Source organism: Dermacentor variabilis, chromosome 4, assembly GCF_050947875.1.
Source record: "Dermacentor variabilis isolate Ectoservices chromosome 4, ASM5094787v1, whole genome shotgun sequence".
Taxonomy (NCBI): domain Eukaryota; kingdom Metazoa; phylum Arthropoda; class Arachnida; order Ixodida; family Ixodidae; genus Dermacentor; species Dermacentor variabilis.
Window position 1 is genome coordinate 48,939,104 of NC_134571.1, and position 14,933 is coordinate 48,954,036.

General features: G+C 41.9%; 1 protein-coding gene across 2 annotated transcripts in view; it reads left to right on the forward strand.

Moving 5' to 3' along the window:
• Window positions 1-14,933, forward strand: part of LOC142579087 (inositol polyphosphate-4-phosphatase type I A-like) — a 57,713-nt gene that overhangs the window by 25,017 nt on the left and 17,763 nt on the right. For both annotated transcript variants that reach the window (XM_075688943.1, XM_075688944.1), the window contains exons 14-22: window positions 86-200; window positions 1,831-2,008; window positions 3,205-3,409; window positions 4,447-4,619; window positions 5,384-5,632; window positions 6,200-6,268; window positions 7,988-8,232; window positions 9,671-9,805; window positions 11,945-12,063. In XM_075688943.1, coding sequence (XP_075545058.1) covers window positions 86-200; window positions 1,831-2,008; window positions 3,205-3,409; window positions 4,447-4,619; window positions 5,384-5,632; window positions 6,200-6,268; window positions 7,988-8,232; window positions 9,671-9,805; window positions 11,945-12,063 — 1,488 coding nt within the window. The remainder of the gene's footprint in view (window positions 1-85; window positions 201-1,830; window positions 2,009-3,204; window positions 3,410-4,446; window positions 4,620-5,383; window positions 5,633-6,199; window positions 6,269-7,987; window positions 8,233-9,670; window positions 9,806-11,944; window positions 12,064-14,933) is intronic.

The following is a 14,933-nucleotide window of genomic DNA, read 5'->3' on the forward strand; positions in this document are numbered from 1 at the left end:
GATTCAGAATGTCTGGAGTTTTTCTAAGTGCAAGTGTAGTTTTTCTCAGCGTAAACTCTTCCATCATGTGTTTTGTCTTTTACAGAATGCGTTTATGATGTGGTCACAGTGGGGGCATTCACTGCGTATGCTCAAAAGTTCTCTCATGGTGGCCTCCATAGACTTCTCAATCAGCTCAAGAATGCCTACCCCTTGCTGCAGTGAGTTATGCTTTTGTGTTCTTTAACAAGCCTTTAATGTGCCCTTGGCATCATCATTCCTTTGTCAGTATACTAAGTGACTGTTGCATGTGTGTGAACTATGACTGCAATGGCAATAATGATGTTTGTTTTAAGAAAACTGCTTTTGTCAGTTACTAATGAGTTTTCTTTAAAGATTAAAGTAAGCAAGTGCATCATTGAACTTTGCCTAATTGAAGTGATGTAAAAAAAAGAAGGATAAAACTTGCTCTGTTGGGCTAGTCTGAGTTTGACGAGTGCTTTTGATTTATTAATGAGACAGATATTATCAGGAGCTGGTATGGCATTTTCACAGTAACAGTACCAATCCCTTCCTGCACCTATGTCACTTTTTCAGTTATGAGAGCTCCTCCTCCTCCTCCTCCTCATAATAATAATCATCAGCCTGTTTTATGTCCACTGCAGGACGAAGGCCTCTCCCTGCAATCTCCAATTACCCCTGTCCTGCGCCAACGGATTCCAACTGGCGCCCGCGAATTTCCTAACTTCATCGCTCCACCTAGTCTTTTGCTGTCCTCGACTGTGTTTCCCTTCCCTTGGTGCCCATTTTGTAACGCTAATGGTCCAACAGATCTCTAACCTGTGGATTACAGGACCTGCCCAGCTCCATTTTTTTCTCTTGATGTCAATTAGAATATTGTCTATACCCATTTGCTCTCTGATCCAAACCGCTCTCTTTCTGTATCGTAACGTTATGCTTAGCAATCTTCATTCCATCGCTCTTTGCGCAGTCCTTAACTTGTTCTCAAGCTTCTTTGTCAGTCTCCAAGTCTCTGCCCCATATGTCAGCACTGGTAGAATGCACTGATTGTACACCTTCCTTTTCAATGATAATGGCAAGCTTCCAATCAGGAGCTGACAATGTCTGCCATATGCGATCCAACCCACTTTTATTCTTCTGTGAATTTCCTTCTTATGATCAGGGTTCCCTGTGATTAATTGACCTAGGTAAACATACTCCTTCACAGACTCCAGAGGCTGACTGGCGATCCTGAACTCTTGTTCCTTTGCCCGGCTATTCATCATTATCTTTGTCTTCTGCATATTAATCTTCAACCCCACTCTTACACTCCATTCTTGTCAAAAATGATGCATTGAAATTTCTTACTCTAATTCATTGCTTTATTTCGCCTGATGTTTGCCCTTAGTACTCCATTAGGGGTTTTACTTTTGCTTGGTGGCTTTGTTGCAGATACTGTCTGTGACAAATTTTATTCTCAAATGGTAGCCTGCATATTGTGTCAGATTACACAATGGAAAGGGATGAGTAAGGAGTACCTATTATAGGTATAATGAACCAAGGCTTCCCATTAAGTTTGTGTTCTGTGGCACGAAATTACTTATAGTGTAAAGTGGGGAAATTAATGAAGATAATCATTGTAAGTTTCACTAGTGATGTAGTTTGAAGCAGCAATGAAAAAAAAAATGTATTTTGTATGATGTGATCTTGTCTATTCTCTCTTGATTTATTGGAAACTGTCATCAACTCCCGTGAATATGGTGTTTGTAGCCTTCATATTGGCTTCATTCTAATATTTGAGAAGGTTTGCTTAATTTGCAGAAAGGGCAGTCACTTTCATTTGCTGTTCAGGCGGGAGGGCCAGCCGTCCATACTGGGTCCTGACCGGCTATCAACAGCTGCTCAGGCGGTGCTCAGCATCGAACATATCAGGGAAGACATTGAAGCAGACGTCCAGCAACTCATGCAGCTGGCCGACCTCAAGGATATCACAGGCATGGAGGCTGCAGCTACCAAGATTAGTGACAAGGTCTGTCATTGTACATTGTATGTTCTGAATTGGTTGCTGCTGCACAAAGGTACAGGTGAAATGCATTGACTGTCAGTGGATGCTTTTTGCATATTCTCATCTGACTCAAGCTCTTTCTTGCTGCTGCATTAAAATTTGTCTTGCCCAGTCTTTCATGCTACTGCATTAAGATTTGTATTACCCAGAGACTTTCATACCACTATATAAAGATTTGTCTCGCCTAAATTATTTCATGTTACTGCAATAAGATTCACCTGGTCCAAAGTCTTTCATGCTAATGCATTAAGATATGGAGCAGAGGCATAGCTAGCACTTGCTTGGTCACAAAACTTGTCTACATTTCTCAAAAGCGTGGAAAAGCATGTGAGAAAATAACTTGAATGCATGCCCACAGATTTTTGAGTGAAACTTCAGTTAAAAAAATTTTGGAACAGAGTGAACAGTAAGCTTTTGTAGTCCAAAACCAGGACTGAGAGCGGAAACATATTAAAATGCTTAGCATGCTGTGATGATCTACCAATTGGATCTCGGTATGGCTTGTTCTGACTTCTCGCCTGTTACTCATGAAGCTTTGCACAGTGAAATTGCTAAAATATGGCAAAAGCATAGCAAAATAATGCCTGTAGCATGTTTTTTAAAACAGCAGCTCCAGGGCCTGGTTCAGCATTCATCTTTCATGCATTAGAATGCAGGCAAGACATGCTGAAACAAGCTGAACTAGTGACTACAGCAAAATTTCACAGATTGTCATAGTGCATTCAAATTTGGGGACACTTAATATCCCAAGACATCATATTCTAATAGACCATTTGTTCTTGTGTGTTAGCAAGGGACAGGTCCTAGTTGCCATGGAAGTAATTGTTAAAATGCAAGAAAGCAAGGTGCAGGTCTAAGCTAGTTGGTTTGGCTTGACTAAACTAACACTGGGAAGGTAGAATTTGGACAAAAGAAACAAAAGGATGAAAACACGGCGCTACTGGCTTCTAGCTGCTGCTATATCATTCGACTAATTGGAAAGTAATATCACAAATGTGCTATATTATAAAGCGCTGAGTTATCTCTTTCAATCTTTGGCCTTGGATGTTTTGAAAGCATGGTCTTAATTTGGCTTGACAACTCCTGTTACTGTCTACTGTCTGTAGTTCGTTCACCCCAGGTGATGCCTTTATGCTTTTCACTGCTGTTTTCCCACTCAGGCCAAGCAATTGACGACACTTTGCAACCCAACATTAGTTGATGAAGCCCTGACTATTTGGGAAGGGGCTCGTCTTATCCAGCCAAGCAATGACATTTCCGGTGCTGGTAAGACCTCTCCAAAGCGTGCCCAACGGCCTCCACCAATGGCACGGCTCAAGTCAGCATCCTTACCACGAGAGTTTCCTGCACCACCATGCTCATCTGGTAAGCAAAAGAAGGCAGACAAAAATTTTCTTAACTATTGGGCAATCGGAAAAAGCAATTTTGAATGAGAAGAAACATTTATTTAGTGAAATTTATGAGTCTGTGACGAAAGATACGGTTTCATGCCATGGCAACAATATCTTCACATCGGCAGTACGAAGCGAAGCCAGCTATGCTTTCATGTCCACTCTGCCCCCATGGCTGATAAGGTTGCCCACAGTGGAACGATGCTACCATGAAAAAATCTGGCAGCAGGAAGTGAATGCTTCGTCTGCCTCTGACTTCAACGGATCTCCGAAACATTAAATTACGCAACCTGCAGTACTAAACAGGTGGAGAAACAGCGCACATGATGCAATGCCAGCATGGCATGTCAACTCATTGCACAGGTGGCAGAGTAGCCTGCCTGTTGCCCAGTACTCATCACCACCATATGTAAACATTGCCACAAGATGTAAGGCATCGTCGAAGTATGCCATGAAGAAACGGGTGTTAAAGACTGATAAACCTTGTCGACGTGTGATTGACTTGACTATTGGCACACCATTTGCTGTGGTCACTTAGTGGTTATGACATTTTGCTTTCGAGCATTAGGTCACAAGTTTGATTACCATACAGTGGCACCTCATTTTAAAGAAGGCAGAAGGCATAATCATTAACCTTCCTCCACCTTGTGGGCTTCAGCAGAACTGATTTCGCAATACCTACAATGTATTGAGGTGTTGTTTCCTGATCAAGCACAGGTACAGCCTCAATGACACAACAAACCGATTAGTCTGAGAGATGATTTGCACAGTGAAAACAAATCTGTAAAATGAATGTGTGGTTGCATCTCTCTGTTTGAATGTACTCTGCATACTCTACCTACAATGATATGGATAGTTCTACGAAAAGGGCCATGGTATAGCTCCTATATTGAGATACGTAACTTTTTTCAAAGAAGTTATCTCTCTTGCGTAAGAAATTATCTCTTATGTTTACATGTCAAAGATGTGATGATACTGTAATTTCGTGCTTATAAATTCATTTTCTCACAGGTTCCCCATCTGACGAGTCCTCTGGAGATGAGGCACCCAATGATGCAGTGTCGGTTAATGGAAATGTGTGTGGAGCTCAGGTTCGCCCCATGCTTCAGCTGCATAAATCAGACTCTATGTACTCAACTGAAGAGAGTCGTTTTTCTGGCCTTTCGGAAGAGTTTGAGCCTCTTGTGAGTGTCATTCTGCAAATGAATGCATGTTACATATTGTCAAAAAATTGTGTATTATACAACCGCAAGTGTAATATAAGAGACAATCATTATACAAAAAAAATAAGAAAAATAAGAGGAAACTTGCATATAATGCAAACAGGGAATAAGTTACCTGCATCATTTCGATAGTTGTGGATGATGATGATGAACTTTTTTTTAACAACATAAACAAACACAATGAATTCGGGGAGCAAGAGAAAGAATGTGGTTTCTATAACAACCAAACATCTTTGAAATCTGTGCTGTAAGAGGGCGCCACTGTTTCCACCCATGGCAAATGGTGCAGAGAGATGACCGGAGCTGTAGGGCATGAAATAAATTTATAATACTTTTTATAATTTTTTCCGGCATTGGCTTTGTTTAACTGAAGAATTTGGGCTTGCATATACTGACATTGCGCTTGCAAATTTGAAACACTGCAATGGACAGTTTTCCAAGATGAAAACTGCCCACCACAATCTGATGTGGTACTGTTGCAATATGTGAACAGATGTCCAGGCATTTTGAACATAACAGGTTTGTTGTGACAGATTTTTTTGAACATTCTTTTTTTTCTTAGAACTGTGTAATTTGGACGCGTAGTCAAGTTCATTTGTTGTTTCAAGATTTTTAACACATTAGGCTCTATGAATGTGTTTCATGGAAATGTGAGCACTTTGTTAAATTTAATATTTTATAAATTAGGTTTTGTTATATCAAGGCTTGAGTGCACTCTCTTTCAGGACCTGACTCACCTAAATATCCGGGCCAGCATCATGTGCATGGTGGGGAGGGTGCAGCATCTGGCGCATGCAGATGATGATCAGCATGCAGACGATGATGAGCTACTTGACCCCTTGACCCCATGCAGCACACCAGGTGACTTGTCACCCTGGCAAGCCGAACTGGCGCCGAGTGTGCGGAAGCTGCGTCAATCTATGGCATGCCTCCAGAAAGTGGCCCGATTCACTTATGCATTGCTTTCACTCAAGGTACCGTTTGCATTTGAACCATGTGGCATGCAATTGTGCTGAAAGGACTGTTGTCGCCAGCGATGGCTATTACAGTGATCTGTGTGTTTTTAAGAACTTTAAACTTTCAAACCCACTTCTTTGTTCAACAACTTGATGCCTTTTAACGCAAATCTAACCCCCTGCTAAGCTTTTCTTAATATGCAGTCAAAATTATCTGACGAATTTCCTTGAATACACCAACACTATTTGCAGGTTTGTGAAGCTTGATTGCTAGTAATTGAGCAAAATGTTACAAGTCACCCTATTTATTGGTTGGCTTGTCGTAGGTATTTCGAGTGACCAGCACATACTCTCTCAAGGGCAGACAGCATCCAATAATCATAGTAACCCCATATATTGTATCAAATATCTAATTGTTGAATTGAATTTTGCTTTGGTTTGAAACAAAGTGTAAGATTTATATGTGAAATTTCAAATATTTGCACACTCCTAATGTGCTGCCATGGTCACATTTATGGTAAGTGGGCATAGAGTCCCTGTGGGTTGCTAAAGCGGACTCATTTTCTTTCTTTCCCGCTCTACCAGGAACCGCCACCATCAGCATCTCTGAGCTATACTGTTCGCCAGAGACGGGATATCTGCTTCTCCCATGCGGTGAGTGTCTTCAGAGAGAAATTTAGAGCTCTCGGTGTTACTTGTAGATATTGTAAGCTGCTGGTGTATGTAATTTCTGTACTGCCATAGTTGCACATATTGAATGCGGTCATGAACACATTACTGGAGCTCTGAGAGAAACTTGGAGGTGTCATTGCGTCAGCTGTGACAAAATCTACTTGTAACAGCGCGGGACTTATCTGACAAAGAATCGGCCAAAACGTGCCTGTAGTGGTATGTGTTGGACATCAATATTGAGCTGACATTTTTCTGCCCTATAACTGTTGCCCATTAGTAAGGGTTAGATCATCATTCTTCTTTGTCTGATGGAAGATGAACTCAACGTCATTGGTCAGGAAACATTCATCCAGACTAACAGCTCGACTCAGCAGAAGCATCCTTAGGCTGACGGAGTGGCACTAGCAACCTTAACACTTTCTCATAAACCACTGGACACTAACAATGTGCCAGGCTATATACTGTAGTTCTCGCCAGACAGTACCGACAGCCGCTGTGCGTGGGCCTGTTGTGCACAATACTGCAAGCGACAAATACTGCAAGTTGTCCAGTGCGTCCTCTGCCACTCTTTCTACACTTTTCCCTCGTCACTATATGCGGTTGCAACTTCGACCTTACCTTTCTTTTCTCTAGTTATTTGCTGCCACCAGTAAAAGTTGAAGAGAAGGATAGAAAACACATCACAATTATAATGTAGCTTGAGACTGCATACAACAGCCACATTCATGGGCTTTTAAAAATTCCAAATAAAGTGTGCACATGCCTGCAATATGCATACCTTTGAGTATTTCCTACATTTTATTCATAATTTAAATTTAGTAGCTCCTCGCTGCTTGCTATCTGTGCTTGACCTAGTGTAATGAGCAAGCTCTCTTACCCTTCAAACACACCTGTGCTGCTCCGCTTGGCAATGGGGTTTTGCAGTGAAACCCACACAAAGGTGATTGCACATGGTTTAGAGTTGACTTTTGTTCATTTCTGACACACTTGGTGGTCAAGCAAAGTGTATACATTATAATAAATCTTACATTTAACTTGCAACACATTTCTTAATAGTGGAATTTCCACATTAGGTTAGGAATGACACAAAAGAAACTTGCATGATACTATCTGTGCAAATATGGTATCCATTGTCACTTGTGGCTGCTTATGTTCCCCTTATATGCAGTGTGGCCACTTGTCAACAGACAAGCAAGTTTTCAGCTTAATGTGTGTGTCATAAGATTTGTGGTTGCTATCATCTTTAGCTGTGTTTTTTGGAAAATGAACTGCGGATGTTCGTGGCTCGCATATGCAGAGTTTTCTTTATTACAGCTGTGTCATAGTGGCAACTTCAAATATGGGCTGTTCTCTAAAGACCTCGCAAGAAGCGGCCATAGAATTTAATGAGCTAATAGCAAATCGTACCTTACTTGAATCTTAATTGAGCCTTAGTGACGTTCCTTCTAGTTTCTACCTCCTTTGAAAGGGAGCAATGTTTGCTTTCTTTCTTGGGAAAAGCTTACACGGAGAAGTACGAATTTGCTTCACTTCTGTGACACTTAATTTAATAATGTTTCTAGTTAGCAGAAGTATGTAAATGTAAAATACATTCTCCCATCTTCGAATGTAGCTCGGAGGGTACGAATAATTTTTGTAAGGCAGCAACCTAGTGCGCATGAACTCAGTCTAAGTTGTTGCCTTTCTCTGTGGCTGTTTCAGCTAACGTCTCTAGTGGCCGGCCTCATGTCCAAACTATGGTGCCAACAGGCAGATCCTCTATTTGTGCACTGCCTAACCACGTTTGGAGTGCTGGCCCAGTTCACCGGCCTCCTCAGTTGTCATGGAGATGAGCTAGCCATGCTTGAAGACATGATTGTAGCCATAGATGACCTTCGACGTGTTGCTTTTTGGCTTGAACCAGCTACCAATGTCTGCAGCCCGAAGCCACGCGTTGAAGGAAGCCGGTGTGTTCTTCTATTTTGCATGTTTTGATCTGTTGCAGTGGAGTGCCCATGACATTGAGTCTTGTTTGCACTTTATTTTACATTCCTTCTTATTGGCTAAAAGTTATGGAGAAATAATGCATCAGTCAGTGAACATGTACAGTACTGAGAAGTTGAAATGCAAAGTACAGTTGTACAGTAGTTGCATGTCGTAGTTGCAGGGAGCAGCTTTAGATGCTAGTTGTAGTTGCAGAGAGCAGGGGGGTATTCTGTAAGTGTCCACCTAGTGGACTGTCCGTCTCAGCCGACACTGATTGTCTGGAGCTAGGCCAGCAAGAAGGAAACCGGCTGTACCGAAATGGACATGTCCACTTGATATACATCGACATAATACCCCCTCATGGGTATAGGTGCAAGTCAGTTGTAGTTACAGGGAGCAGTTGTAGTTGCAAGTTGCTGTAATTTCAGGACGCAGTTGTAGTTGCAGGGAGCCATTATAATTCCAAGAGTAAGGAGCTGTAGTGGCCAGTCACATTTGGGAGGAAGCGCCTGTAATTGCAATTGTAATTGTACGTAGTTGCATGGTGCAGTTTTAGTTGCAGGTTGTAGTTGTAGGGAGCAGTTTTTGTTGCCAGATGTTGCAGGGTCCAGCTGTAGTTACCAACTGTACTTTTATGTGTACTTAAAGGGACACTAAAGCAAAACACTAAATCTGTTTAGATAGTTTAAAAGAGTTGAATGCTGGATTAGCTGGTATTTTGACATAAGAACCATCTTGAAATATTGCGCAACAGGACGGCACAACAGAAAGGAACAAACACAGGCACATGCGCCTGTGTTCGTCTTCCTTTCTGTTGTGCCGTCCAGTTGCGCTATATTTCGAAATTTTGGTCATGCCTGTTTAGATAGATAAACTGTTCATTGAAAACTCTGTTGTCATTAATTTTAGAATATAATAGGTTGATTATTACAAGAGAAAATGAAGGGGAAAGTGTAAGTTTTTCAGTTTTGCACGGAATCCCCAATGCTGGTACATCACAGTATTTTTTTTTCATGTTTAGGCCGCTTTGGCTCAGCAAAAGTTCCAGAAACACACCATGTTGAATCTTCAACTGCTTTAGAACATGATGTAGTCTACTTTTACGGCTGAAGAATTAACTAGGCCTAGAATATGCTGTAGAAATCCATGACGCCATGGCAAGTTCGTGCGGAAACGTTAAGGAGGCGTCGCCATCTGTATTTTGTTATTGCGCTTTTTCTGGCTTACCACCAAGTGCCTTATCATAATAAGAGTGGTGGTTTTGATATTGCAAAAGAGTAGTATACCAATAAAGAACAAAGCATTTTTCTCTTTAGTGTCCCTTTAAAGGGCACAAGGTAGTATGCTTGGTTTGTATTGCATGCAGACATTATTGTCCACCTGTGTGTGTTACAACAGCAATTTAATCTTGTGCTTTAGTGTCTTCCTGTCAGTGCTGATCCCAACACCAGAGACTGTGATGGCCAAAGTGCCGCACAGGGGCCGCTTCCAGTTCAGTGTCGTCCCAGTATTCTTCAACGTTGGCATTAATGAGCAAGCTACACTGGCTGAAAAGTAAGTCTAGCATAAATGTGAAAGTAATTTCTGTTAAATTACAGAGCACACTGCAGTCTTCTGTTGTTTAAGCTTGTCTATGAGAACACAAACAAGGTGTTTCTGGTACTGTGTGTAAAGTGAAGGTGTATCACTGATATGGCAGCTTGAGACCTTAGGTGTACGTCTCTTATCAGATGTTTAGCTCAATAAAAAGGCACTTAATCTCCTTGGAAACATAACAGTGTACTCTAACAGATAATTTATCTTAACAGAAATCTGGAAGTCTGCTGTAGTGCCTTAATAGCACATTGTGATTGTGTAGTGAGCAGGGACATTTATTGACAGGTCAAATGGAACAAGTCGGACTAAAGCCTTTTACTTATCATATTCTTCCTAAAACTTCAGAGTTTTGCTGTAGCGGAGTAGTCTAGAAAGAATCTTGCCAATCTGTGCTAATGCTTGCTGAATTTAACTTGAAACTACGTTCTGCTTTTGTTGGTGCTGTTTGCTTATACTCTACATAAATCACAGCATAATTACTGTTGTCATGCATAGAGGCAAACTGTAACTCGCAGTACTTAGTCACGTGCAGCATTTTTAAGTGGGATGAAAAAAAAATTTGGGCCAAGGTTCGCTGTAGCTTTCAGTGTGGCAGAAATGTCTGTGCTTGTGACTGAACAAGGTTACAAGCATATATTTCGTCATTAATCATGTGATCATCTTTGAGTGCAGTGTATGAAAGTGCCTCACATGGCAACAGGGCAGCTAGCACTTTTGTTGTGGTGTTGTACGCATGAACTTGCTCTACGTTGAGTTGTGTCGCTGTCTCCTATGATCTGTCATTTCTTTTTTCTCCTGTTGAACAGCACAATGTCTCTTCATTTTAGCTTGGCAAGATGTGTCCCATGTCAGTATGTTCATGTTTTCACATTTGTCACGTGTATTTTGTACAGTGAACGTTCTTTGTTATATATACTAAAACCTCGTTAATTCAAATTTCACAGGACCAAAAAAACAAAAAAGAAGATGTCCAAATTAATCAAATGGTGAATTATTGAGGTTACCAAAACAACAATAAACAAATGCTTGCAACATCAACACTTTATTTGCCGAATGAACCGGCAAATACTGTTTTTATTTTGCACAAAAGGAGTGTGGAAGTTACAATGCTCATCATCTCGCGACTGATTACCGATCGGAGTAGTGAAGGCCTCATGGCTTCTTTTGCATTGCGGCTGCGATGCAAGACCTGCGTCTTCAACCGAGACATGCTTTTTTTGCTACTGTGCGTACCTCCCATTTTTTTTTTTTTGCCAGTTAGCTAGTCGGCAACAGATTGTCCATTTATCATGCTGTAGATGGCAGATTTGATGCTAGCATGCGGGCTGCGGTATCACTTGCGCATCATGTTGTTTTCTGCTGATGACTGGTGATGCGGACCGCCTTGCTTCGTTCCATTTGGACGCTAGTGCTAACCAGGAGGCACTAGGGCAGTTTGACGTTGCAGCTAAAATGTGCTGACACCATCCAACAGGCAGGCCACAAAAATGGTATGACGTTTTGGACGATAACCGATGCGCACCTGTATCAACATTCGCTTTTATAGCTTTACGCATCCAGCCAAGCTCTGGCCATACCAATGCACGCGGGAGAAGCGCATGCGCTGATTTGTTATAGCATGCCAGTTCCCAGTCAGGCGAGAATCTGGACACGTGCACCTCAAGATGAGTGGGGAAATCGATGATGTGAAATCGCAACATGTGCCACTGAAAACAGTTTCTACCACTTGCTAGGCTGTGTGTTACGGCCCTGCCGTGGCACGTGAAGTTTCAGTGTTGGCCTTCATTGCTCTTCTATGACTTGCACATTTGCGGTGCTCCACGCTTGCCGCACTCCGAGGGTTGTCTGCATTAACTGGTGTGCAGCTAAATACATCCAAATTAACGAGAGTGTGACGCCATTAAATAATGCATACACCTTCCTGGATAAGTGGATGAGTCTGAATTATCCGATTTTCCAAATTAACGAGGGTCCAATTAACGAGATTTTACTGTATCTTCTTCGTTGGAGTTCCTTCAGCATAACCCTGTTGGTTCCAGTGTTCCTTGCTGCTGCTCAAGTTTCTAACTTGGCTGTGCATCAAATTAAATTATGCAGGGTTGGTGACCAGAGCTTTCAAGAACGCATCAATCTTGACGGAGCAGCATCGCTCAAGGAGTACCACAAGCAGTTTCAGAAATTTCCCATTCCAAAAAATGATACGCCGAGGGCTCGAAGTAAGTTCGTTTGGCCAGCTACCAATAATAGTACTTTGTCTCCTGTCACACAGGAGATTTTTGTTATTAAATTTACGCAGCCGCTTAACATATATTTGTACATAAGTCTTGCCAGACATCAGATGGTCTTATTGCCTCTGCTCTCTAAGTAATGTAATTCAACTTATGTGTGTTGCAGTCTGGCTACATTAAACTTAAGAGACATTTTTACAATGACTAGTTATGTAATGAGTGTTCTGCTCTTCTGAAATAGCGATCTTAAATGCAGGGTGTGATGATGTGTGGTTTTCTAATGCAGGTAACATTGATTGCCTCACTGCCCTTTCATTGTTTGACCTGCTTTGTTGCATACTACTATAATGGCCTGGCAAAACAAAGCGTGCACATATCAGATGTTGATATATCAATCTGCTAATTCAGTTTTGCTATTATGCAACATTCTCTGTGGCTAAACATTTTTTGCGTACTTACAAGGTGATACAAGTGCAGTAAGGACGAGGGACTGGTTGAGAGAGAATAAGCGCATATCCTGCTTACAAGGTGTTTTTTTATTTTTGCAATTTTGCATTTGTAGTGCTCTTCAGTTAGTATCCGAAGAATTTTTCGAACATTCTGCAAAAATGTTGCATCTCCATTTCTCGCATGAAATATTAGGACGTGGATAAAAAGGGCAGATAGTGTATTTTTGGAAAGATACTTCTCAAAATGAGACATCTTATTTCTTTGAAAAACGAAACTGCCATAGAGACTGAAATACAGTAGAACCTCGTTGGTACGATCCTGTACATACGTTTTCCCGGCGCCACTGTTCGCAATCGAGAACACAAAAAATGACCCAGTAGAGTTATGCTATTATTTTACTGGTTCATACATTCCCGGAAGACATGATTTTTCGGCACTGACGTTCAATACGTCGCCAAACTGTGATCGTATGATACATTTCCCAGCCGCTAGACCCCCAGAAAATGCGTGAGGCATGCGTGATCGGGAACAGTATATACTTGCCTGTCACAGCAGCTTCACTGCAATGCTCACCTGTCCGTCTCACGTGAAAACACTGGCGCGCACTCTTTTTCTCATTTCGGTACCAGCAGATCTTCCCCAGGGTCATCGCATGCGGCATTCACAGCTGTTACAACCAATCCTATTGCAATAAGCATCTTCACCTATCTGTTTCACAGCGCGTGGTGCCATCGGAAGCATAGCGCACGCTTTTAATAGGTGATAACCAAAACGCGTCACTGTTCCCTGCTGCAGACTGTGATCATATACAATTTCTGGCCTCTAGAACCCATGTGAACAAAGAAAGATGCAAGGTGTAAGCGATCGAGAACAGCATATAGCTGCTCGTCTCACGTGAAAATGACGGCGCTCACAGTTTCTTATCCCAGTACCAGCAAATCTCCGCCCGGGTCGTCACATGCCGCATTCACTGCTATCTATCGCCAAACCTATTGCGATAAGTATCTTCACCTATCTGTCTTACAGCACGTGGTGCGTAGTGCCATTCGTAGCTTACTGCATGCTCTTAGTATGCAGGCGATAATCCAAACGCGCAGCTCTTCCCTGCTGCAGGTGGCACGATGCGGGCATCATGTTTCGCTTCGGTGGCATATGGCGTCGCTCACCAGCTCAATTTCGTTTCGGTTTCCCGTCACCCTCTTAAAACACCACACAATAGGAAAACAACAAAACGCGTCTCGGGCCGCCGGAGCACCACCAGCTCAATGCGTGTGGTCGTCTCGTGCCGCAACGATCCGCACGACACTTCACATTATGTAGATGTCAACAATAGTTGAGTCTGTCAAATTTGTTTAGTTACTTCGGATCGTACGTTTTCCCTTTAATACGTCTTTTTCTCGCGTTTTTTTTTGCAAAACGTATGAACAAGGTTCTACTGTATATGTCTTTGTCTATAGCTTTGTAAGGCTAAGTTGGTCTTGCCACCTTGTTAATAAGATGTCTCCGTTCACTTTTCAAGTTTAAAGGGGCCCTGAAACACTTTTTGAACACAGTAAGAAAGCATTGCCGATGTGTTAACAAGGCTCCTGTAAACCTGTAAACATGTGAGCCAAATATTACTGCAGTGCATGCTGCAGGGAACTTACAATCTTGTATCAGAAGCACTGAAAAATTGCTTTCTCTCGCCTCCACCATTGTTGTGATGCAGCGTCATCGCAAGCAGTGGAGCCCACAACAGCTATTGGCTGATTTTGTGATTGCGAGAACATTCTCAGTGATGCAGTTGTTCATTTGAGTTGAACAAAGGAAAAATTTGTATGGCTGCAATCTCAAAAAGGCAGAAAGGCCATTTCATCTTTGCACAGTTTTGCGTTGCTGCGTTTGCTGCATGTGGCCTCCGATATGAAACACATAGTGTAGATACCGTGGCCGCCACAAGCCGCCCCGTGTTTAAACTATGGCTGAGGCCAGTGGGGCATCAATCTTTTGTGCCCCCTTGCCGTTTTCTCTCCTCAGTAACTTCCATTGCGCTAGTAGAAATGAAGGGAGACAGAAAGCTGCTGATTGGTCTGATAACCAAGTATAACTTCACTTGTGCTTGAAGTATACAAAACATTTTAATGGTAATTGGATTTAATAGGGATGTCATTATATAGTTAGCTAGAAAAGTGTTTCAGGGTCCCCTTAAGGCTGTGTCTTGCATGCAAAATAAAAGCTAGTTGATATCCCTTTCTTAATGTTATTGTTCAAAGCTAGTGGTACAGCTATCACATAAGATTGGCTACTATATAATCCTGTGCAGTAATAGCTGTATTTTTGCTTGTGCAAGCCACGCATTCTTATAATATACAAACCAACCTGTAGTCCTCTGAAATGTAATCAGAAAACTTGTGTGTGTAACCTATGTG